The sequence below is a fragment of the Sinocyclocheilus rhinocerous genome, unplaced genomic scaffold (assembly GCF_001515625.1).
Source record: "Sinocyclocheilus rhinocerous isolate Xijiao unplaced genomic scaffold, SAMN03320098_v1.1 scaffold4545, whole genome shotgun sequence".
In the NCBI taxonomy this organism is placed as follows: domain Eukaryota; kingdom Metazoa; phylum Chordata; class Actinopteri; order Cypriniformes; family Cyprinidae; genus Sinocyclocheilus; species Sinocyclocheilus rhinocerous.
In genome coordinates this window covers 125,372-135,701 of record NW_015635030.1, presented here as the reverse complement: position 1 = coordinate 135,701, position 10,330 = coordinate 125,372, and the positions used below count along the sequence as shown (strand labels likewise).

At 34.5% G+C, this 10,330-nt stretch overlaps 1 protein-coding gene across 1 annotated transcript in view; it reads right to left on the bottom strand.

Moving 5' to 3' along the window:
• Positions 1-6,523, bottom strand: part of LOC107746202 (lysine-specific demethylase 2B-like) — a 24,198-nt gene extending 17,675 nt beyond the window's left edge. The window contains exons 1-3 of the mRNA XM_016560319.1: positions 6,238-6,523; positions 5,259-5,365; positions 956-1,049 (exon numbers count right to left, since the gene is read on the bottom strand). Of these exons, the coding sequence (XP_016415805.1) occupies positions 956-1,049; positions 5,259-5,365; positions 6,238-6,393 (357 nt within the window). The 5' untranslated portion in view covers positions 6,394-6,523. The remainder of the gene's footprint in view (positions 1-955; positions 1,050-5,258; positions 5,366-6,237) is intronic.
• Between the last annotated feature and the right edge of the window lie 3,807 nt (positions 6,524-10,330).

The following is a 10,330-nucleotide window of genomic DNA, read 5'->3' as shown; positions in this document are numbered from 1 at the left end:
ACACATACCAGCTTCATCATTGTGTCTGTCACGCGACTCTGTTCCCCTTTCGGGCTTGAACTGATGGTAAAACTAATGACATTATTAACTGTCTCTACATTTATTTTGAAAGCTGAAGCTGCGATTATGGTAAGGGTTACATTTCCGACGAGTGCTTGCGGTGTTTGGCCAATCACAATGCACTGGGTCAGCTGGCCAATCAGAGCAGACTGCGCTTGTCAAAGGAGGGGGCTTTGTAGAAAACGAAGCGTTTGAGAGAGGCGGGGCATAGAGGACCTACAATAATGTACAGTATTTGAAAAATAATGTGTTTTTTGAACATTAAAGCATGTCGACATATTCTGTTATACCAAATACACAAAATAATGATCTTTAAAAAAGCATCATATGACCCCTTTAAATAATAAACATGCTAAATAAAAGCATTTTACTAATGGTCTCAGACATTTGGACCCCACTGTATGTTGTATGACTAAAAATGACTAAGCTGATAACCTTGCAATTTCTTTGCAAGTGAAATTGGTTCAATTCTCTTGTGAAAGCAGGAGGGTTACATAACAGGCATAAACTCCTACAACTCTTCCTAGAAGTTCCTTCAGTCATACATGTGTCACTCTCGTCTTTCTTGCACAAGCCACCACTCCTTTTTGACCTTTCAGAGCGGTTATTATTTGATACCCTCCACCTAACACGCACACACACGCACACACACACACACACACATACACAAACACCATTTCTGCTGACGCTGCATCCCCAGCGGCGATGCAACAATGCAAACAGGAAAGAGATTCATTTACAGGGCTTCTAGATACCTGATCTTTACAGATCACAAGCAAAGACAATCCTGCAGAAAATCATAATAGCTTTGAAAGTAATAGCATAAACAAACCCCTACCCCAAGTATGGCCAATAATAATAATAGTAAAAGCACCACTAACTACCAAACACTTACCTTCCTTCCTTTGAAGACATGGTACCATACCGATGTGCCGCCAAAGTCGATGTGGAAGTCAGTGAAACAGCCTTTTACACTCATCAGACAGTACCTACAGAACGAGAGAAACAGGGAAAGTACAAGGGTGATTCGCAACATCTGCATAAATAGAGAAGAACGATAAATCCCTAATGCGGTTTCTAAGTCCTGACAAAAAAGATTGCATTTGCAACAGGGAGTAACCACACCATGGAAATGTTCAACTCCCAACTCAAAATGAATATTTCCTTCAAAACCATACACAGTGGAATTTCCCCTTCTCAATCAACAGCGTTATCAAAGCTCAGCAAATTATGATTTCAAAAAAAAAAATTTCAGCAATAAATCAAGGCTAATTTCTCTCTCAGAACATACAGAACGATAGTCATGGACATGGGTTTGTTTCAGATAAAGCCGTCTCAGCACCAGAACAGGGATGGAAGCTATTTACGGCTTATGCATTTGTCATCCGCAGCGTTTAGCAAGGAGCGAAATTAATCAAACCCCAAACTGCCTCAGTGTCTGGTTAAAATCTGTCCCACTGAGCCGGGAGAAGAAGAAAGTGAAGAAATCCGTTAGCTCTAATGAGCAAAAGGCATCGCTCACCGCTGGGCGTCGTGAACTAAAAAATGATTAGGCATCAATTTAGGCAAGCCCAGATGGTTGAGGGCCTGAGAAATGAGACTTCTAAATTTAGGGTCACCAAAGTAAGGATTTCACAATGGTTAGAAATGCAACTGACTGTTGAATTATTACCAGACAGTTTTGCATGTTTTGCAGAGTTCTGGCAGTGTAAATGTCAGATGATGTCACTGGAGATGACATCATGTCACTCATAGCATCAACAAACAAGCACATTGAGCACTTTGAATCCAGATGTTTTCCATACTTCAAACAAGGCAAAAGCATTCTTAGACTCAATAACTGCAGGCTGCAGCAGGTAACACTAGGGTAATACCTTGCAACCTGAACCCTCAGAGGTTACATCCTATGATTGGAGCTCTTCGATGAAAGGTTATGAATAAATAATTAATGACTACATAGTACCCTCACAAAAGGCCTAATAATGCAGTAATAATGACCCCTTTTTATGGATTTAAACACTTCGTCACGGAGGTCATGACATAATTATTGTGACTATTAAAATAAAAATGTAATATTAATAGAATTTTTATATTAAGAAAAAAGATATTTTTTTAAATATTAAGAAAATATTATTCAAACGAATTTGAAAACATTATGAACATAACATTATGAAGTATTTAAATTTTTAATAAAAAAATGTATAACATTGATTTTAACATTACCCCATGTTAAACATATTAATATATTATTTTATTATTTATATTATTAAAATTCTATGTAAGAACTAAAATATAATTGATATATTACTTAACTAAAAAACAAAATGTAACATTTTAAAATATTTTAATTTTATTTTAAAAATATGTGTAACATTAATATAAAAATTGCCCCTTGTGTAACATATTAATAGAATTTTAATATTAATAAAAAAAGGTATTTTTTAAATATTAATAAAATATTATAAAAACTAATTTGAAAACATTATGAACATAACATTATGAAGTATTTAAATTGTTAATAAAAATAATTTAGAACATTGATTTTAACATTACCCCACGTTAAACATATTAATAGAATTTTAATAATATAATAATATATGTAAGAACTTAAATATAATTTCATATATAACTTAACTAAAAAACAAAATGTAACATTTTTAAATATTTTTTTTTTATTGTAAAAATATGTGTAACATTAATATAAAAATTGCCCCTTGTGTAACATATTAATAGAATTTTTATATTAATTTAAAGTATTTTTTAAATAATAATAAAGTTAATAAAAACAAATTTAGCATTAATATAAAATGTTATTTTAAAAAATGGTATCATATTAATATAAACCCCCATGTGAAACAGTAAACAAATATAATATTATACATTATATTTAAATAATATAATATTTAAATCTGACTCTTTATTCATGGTTGTTCACATCTCCTGCCACATCTTATTTTTGTGCAGAATTGCATTTTCTGGCTACTTGAGCTGCATTTCATATTCTATAACTGTATACATGTATAATGACACCAAAGCAGAAATAAATGCATCAATAATTCTGTTATATGAATATAGATAACTCAAACGGTGACCGTTGCAGCCCGTGTCATCCAGTCAGTGAGAGGGATGATGCACCAAAGCAACCAAAACAAAACTATAACCATGATGTGCACAAACATGCTGCGTGAGCTTATAAAATTTCAGACCACACATGCAACCCTCACAAACATGTGTTTTACCAGACCGCATAACCATAAGTAGAATGACCACAAATTATTGGTCACTCTTTCATAAAACTAGCAAAGAAAGTTGAGCAAACTATACCAAACCATAATAAGACCTCTAAAGGATTCTTTAAATTATCACACCATAGTTTTCAGTGAAATAAAAGACACATACCCAGAAAATGTTCATCCTCATTTGAAGCACTTTGCCGTTCTGACATCTGCCCATGTAATTCAAAAGAGGAGAACTGAAGTGACTTTTAGCGCTGAATTCTTCCTTTATAAAGAGCTCAATGAATACAGAGAGTCAGGAGGAGGGAGTCAAAGGGAAAGTGAGATAGAGAAAGAGAGAGAGAGTGGGCTTTCCTGTGGAGGAAATACTCCCATGCGATATTCTGATTGGCTAAGGAGGATTCATTGGGATACTGCAGCAGCCCGTGAAGATCCGCCTCTTCTCCGCATTAGAAGTGTGCTGCCTAGCAACCTGATGGAGTCACAGCCAGCTTCAGGCCAAAGAAATGCGCAGCATGCGCCGAGGAGCAAAACAAGGGACTGTGGGAGATGAGCAGACCTCATCTTTGACTGACGCAGGATTTCAGATCGACTCAACAAGCTTTGAGCTGTGTCAGAAAGCCAAAATACTTCATGAAGGGAAATCGGAGCAGACAGAAGAGCAACAAAACCTTTATGGGCATTGAAACATGCACATAAAATTGCAAAAATAATAATGATAATAATGATCTCCAAATGGCAAATTTTCTTCTTCTCTCCAGTTCTTTTTTTGCCATTTACAGAGCCTAACTCGTCAGAGAGCCTGTGATTTCTCAGGACACACTCGGGGGGAAAAGCATTGGCTTTAATAGACCCTTTTCACATTTCTGGGATTCTCAGAAGCGGAAGTAGTCAAAGTTGGGTAGTGGTGAACAGAAACTACAACAAATATAATTTTTGCATTCCCATTTGCTCTAATACTAGGGTTGCACGATAAATCGAAATGGAATCGAGATCGCGATTCGACAGAAGCTGCGATTGTCATGCGTATCTTTCAGTGAAGCACTGTTCTGTGATCAGCAGTTAATCTCCATCCAAAGGCCAGAGGGCGCTCTCGCGCTGAAACTCCAAATACGCCTCGGAGAAGTGACTAAGAACGTGACTAATAAACACACGACTACGGCAATATATGGTTTATCTGAGTTCTTATTATTATAATTTTCATTAAAATAAAGTATATTTATAATGCAATGCCTTTATCACTGCTTAAATACTATGACATATGTTGCGTGCCTTATTCTGTGTAAGAAGCCACATCATCTCACAGAAGGATTTATTTCAAACACTCGACTGACGTTATGAAGTGAGTTTGGAGTAAAAATATGTTATTAAATGTGGTATTTTCACATGCTTTCAGATGGAGCAGCATTTACTTCACAGAGCCGTAGTTCACTGAGAAGCTATGCAAACAGCTGTCATTATCGCGAGCGATTTCTTCGATTTCAGAATCGCGCAATAAAATCGTCTGCGATTTTTTTTTGCGCAACTTGTCAGTGAACTACGGCTATGTGTAGTAAATTCTGCTCCATCTGAAAGCACGTGATGATGATTTCCTGCTGATTACAGAACCGGCATTACTATCAAAATGCGCATGACAATCGCATTCGATTAATTGTGCAGCCCTATCTAATACTAATAGAAAAAAATCCACAATAGCATTTCTGTTACTTTACAAAAGAGGAAAAATATTGAGAGATAATTTAATGTGTCTTTTGTATGTGTCTGTAATTTAATGCCAAGATAATATAACACAAAGTATAGTGAAATAAATTAAATTTAAATTTAATTAAATTTTTAAAAAAAAAAGGAAAAAATAAAAAACTGATAGTTTTTTTTTTATGGTAATAACAGTAAATGCGTCATCACAGTCTTTGGAAAAAGGTCTATTCCTAATTGTTTTCCAAAAATTAACTAAAATATTACCTCTGAACTTTGGGATATTTCATCTCAGACATGACGTTTGTGGTTTCGGTTTGTTTCTGTTTAAGATGCCGCGGCCACATATTGTCCACCCAATCCACCAGATCCACCTAAAGACAATCAGAAATACGTTAAAATAAAACGACGGGCATAAGAAACATTAAAACCCAAAGATACAAAGGAAGTTTTTAAATGCTTAACAACTAGATTCATTTACAACAATAACTGAAATTCTAACTTCTACACTTTATTATTAATATTAACAGTCGCCCTTTGCATGTGCAGAGTTATTTTAGTATTACTGATATACTATTATAGTTGTTATTCAAATTTGTAAGTAGCTTTTATTTTTATACTTTTAGTTTCATAGTAATTCTTTTTAAATTTATAGTAATTCTGTTATGTGCTTTTGTCATTTTTATTAGTTCTGGTTTAATTAAAATATTACAATTTAGGTTTAATTTATTTTTATTTGTTTTATTTTTTATTTATTTCCAGTTAGTAATTTTAGTGACTCAACCTAAACTAAACGAAATTAGAAATGTTGACTTGGCAACTAACTAAAATAAGCTCTTCAGCTAATATTTGTATTTTATTTGAGCTTTATTTCAAATATTCATCACATATTTTTTATAATATTTCTACCAAATAAAACAAACATACATTTTTTTTTTTTGTAAATCCCCAAAATTGCATGAAGGTATTAAGATTGAATGACATTGGCAAATATCACTGGGCCATAAATTATTACTAATGTATTTGACTTGATATTACTAATGAATTTATTGAGCGGAGCATTACTAGTATCCCTGCTCTCATCTACCCAATTACATTCACACTTACTGACATGTATGATACTTTGAAGAAAAGACTGCAGTCACAATGTCATCTTAAATCATGTTTAAATGGCAACTGCGCATTTTAGAGCAAATGAATGTTGAAAAGCGACAAATCAACCAAACAAATCGACCACGTTTCTTACCACAGTTGGTCTCTTGATCAAATTCTCCAGTTTGGTGTGACTGAACTCCAGGCTGATGACGTTGAACAGCTTGTCACGTTCATCCTCAGGCGTCTCATAGTAGCGGACGAACTGTGCCATGCTCATCTCTGAGCCCTTCTGTGTGCTAACGTCCATCACGTCAACAGCTCGCCTGCTGCCTGAACATCCATGCAGAGACAAGCACTTTACCACTCGATAGGCTACTCCTCTCCAATACAAGAAGTTATTTCGAATAAATATTTCTATTAAATTAGTTTTTCATGCTGAAGCGAGATTAATTATACTGGAATGGATTAAGGAACCTAGGAAGTTTGTTTCCACCATGGAATAAACAAATACAAAAAATTGTGACTCTTATCTTAAAATTCAGACTGTTTCTTGAAATTCTGAGAGAAAAAGTCAGAGTTGCGATATATAAACTCAGAATTCAGAGTGTTTTTCCTTGCTACTCCGAGGGGGAAAAAAACTTTTTTTCTCAGTATTATGACTCTGAGTTTATCTCTGGCATTTCTGTATGCATGTAAACTCAGAATTCTGAGAAAAATGTCAGAATTTTCAGATTTTTCAGAAATATTTCAAATAAATAAATCACAATTGCTTTCATGTTTTTATTCTGTGGCAGAACAGGCTTTCATAGGTACCTGATTTAAAATCAGGTTACACTTTATTTCGATAGTCCACTTTAGACATTCTATTAACTATAAGTAACTTTGTAACTACATGTCAACTACATGTCAACTAATTCTCATTAATTGGCAACTACATGTCTACTAACTTTCAGAGTAGACTGTACGGTTAGGTTTAGGTTTAGTAGAATAAACTGACATATACTTGCAAAGTTTGTCATAGTCAGTATGTTGTATGTTGTGGACCCCTCAAAATAAAGTGTTAGAAGATATTAAGCAGACAGTCTACTAATACTCTAATGACTGCTAGTTGACATGTAGTTGCAAAGTTACTTACTGTTAGTAGAATGTCTAAAGTGGACTATCGAAATAAAGTGTTACCTAAAATCATTATGAAAAGAAAATTTTAAGGACTCAGACGCACATGCCATGGCCTATACTGAGTTGCAGATGCATAGTATCACCACAAGAGGACATAAAGTTTGCTGTTAATCCATTTTTTGTATTTTCTGAGCAGGTCTTGCTGTGAAGTTATACAACTAAGTTTAAACGTTTTGGTTCTAACTGGAACCTTTGGTTTCTAAAATGTACAGCCAATAAATATTCCTCACTGTTTTTTATTCATTACCCTCTTAATACACAGATAATTACAAAGTTATTTACCAGCATCATAAATCAATGTACAGGCCATAAATCTGTGAGTAAATACAAAGCTCAGACAGCTTACGTTCTTCCTCAACCCTAATAAGGAGTAAGATGGACTTTGTATGTATGTGCATGACAACATCAAATTGATCAGCCAGATAAACTAGTGCATATGTACTCTTTATAATATAATCGTTGCCTGGGTTGCGTACGTATATGTGGGGCGGAGCTATCAAAATAGGGGCAAGACCCTTTTGGGGTAGGGGTGTGTTTGTTTTGGTGATTTCAAATATCAACATTGGCTACCAGAAATCCCTTACTCTGCCTTTAAGACAAAAGAAGACATTCTGGAGAATGTGGATAACCAAAAAGTTTCTGGTCCCCATTGATTATAGTATTTTCCCCGTACTATGGAAGTCAATGGGGACCAGCAACATTCTTCAAAATATCATTCTTCAAAATATCATCTTTTATGTTCAACAGAAGAAAAAAACATTTTGGGGTGAACTATGCCTTTAATATCAACCATTTAATATCAAATTATGAGCAGGACTATAAGTACAACTTATATTTGCAGGTGCAGGTGCCAATAAGAGAACAAAACCCCCAATATTTAAGAATATAATAAATATTAATTGCACTAATAAGCAATATACACACAAAAAAGTAAAAGAACATGTACCTTTTCCCTCCATATACTGAACAAATTGACTGTTGTATGAATTGCTCTCAAGTTTGTCCTCCAAGCTGAAGCCCCTGATGTTTGTTATCTCCTCCACATCTGACAAGTCCTCGTTCTCATCGTACATCCTTCTGCAGGTCGAGCGCTGGATGAAAACAACATATGATGAAGATGAAGATGAAGAGAACCTGCCTCATTCTGTGCTCGGATGTGAGATGGAACGCTGGGCTGGGATGCTCTATCATTTGCACGAATGTCAAATTCCATGATTAACATTCAGGCCTTAATCGTCGACCATCTTACAGCTGTTATATAATTAATACATGTCAAATCAGCGTGAACGAGTTCAAACTTCCCGATGAATATTAGACACGAGGGTCGCGGGGCAACAATGCGTGCTGTCTCGCACGAGCGTCTGTATATGGAGCATCTTGCTCTCTTTGTAATATTATGAAACGTGTGCTTTCCTGTTTACCATTACGAGCCGATCGTTATTACATTTAAACTACTAGTGTGGCGTATGTCGCTCTAATTCTCGTATTACAGTGATTCGCACCGATTTAGGCCACTAAACACAATGCATATCGATGTGAGGCTGAAATCCCCGATTTAAAACGAGTCTTTGAGAGGACAGCTTCAACTACACACCAGTTTGCGTCCGGATTCCGCACACGCCTCCATGTCCGAGTCTTTCGTCCGTGTTAATTCCCTCAGCGCTTTATTTGGACCATATTCAACGCGTAAAGTTGTGCACACTTTGATTGCTTGTATAGAAAACTAAGTAGGAACCATTTTTGTGTAGTGCACCGCGTGACGTCACGGTCAACAGAATCAAAATATTGCAGGCACGTCACGCGGATCGTGTTTATGAGGGGCCAAAACAATATGCGATATTTTTTTTCTGAGTACTTATCAGGGGTGCGTTTCCCAAAAGCATCGTTAGCTAACTATGGTTAGTTCCATTGAACTCTATTGGTAACGACGGAACTTGCGACCATAGTTGCTTCTGGGAAACGCACCCCAGAATGGTTTGTTTGTGGGGGGCGTTTTACAAGCAGAAATTGTTTTTTGAGGGAGTCGGAATTGCTCTTTCTTTATTCGGTTTGGCACGCACGGGCTGCAGCTGCTAAACTCATGCATTTGTGCTTCGACAAGATACTCTATTAGTGCGACAATAACTGATATTTACTACCGTTTGCCTATTCTGATATTACATCCACACGTTATAGCCTCAGTTACAATAGAAATAGCCTACATATGCATGACCGATTCTTTTTAAATCAGAATTATTTGGGGCATTGAATGAAAGATTTAGAAGATTTATAACAGATTATTATTATTAGTAATAGTAGTAGTAGTTATCACCATCATCATAATTAATATTATCATTGTTTATTATTTACCAATTACTTTAAAAAGCTAATAGTGACCAAGTTGACATCAAAATGTGCATATTTGCTAATATAGTAAGGAGAAAAAATATTCATCCTCATGACAAATAAAAACTACCGTTTGCCTATTCTGATATTACATCCACACGTTATAGCCTCAGTTACAATAGAAATAGCCTACATATGCATGACCGATTCTTTTTAAATCAGAATTATTTGGGGCATTGAATGAAAGATTTAGAAGATTTATAACAGATTATTATTAGTAGTAGTAGTAGTAGTAGTTATCACCATCATCATAATTAATATTATCATTGTTTATTATTTACCAATTACTTAAAAAAGCTAATAGTGACCAAGTTGACATCAAAATGTGCATATTTGCTAATATAGTAAGGAGAAAAAATATTCATCCTCGTGACAAATAAAAATATAAAAGTTTTTTGATTAATGCATAATATTAACTAAAATTAATTTAGATTTTTAAAATGTGCATATTTGTTAAACTTCACAAATAATGTGTAGTGTTAATTAAAATAAAATTAGATTTTTATGAAAAATAAAAAGTGAATATTTGCTAATATAGCTGTTATTGTTAATATTTGATAATATAGGAGAAACAAAAAATACATACAGACAAATAAAAATATATATATTTTAAATAATGCATAATGTTAACTAAAGTAAAATTATATTTTTATGAAAAAAAGTTTTTATCAAAATGTGCA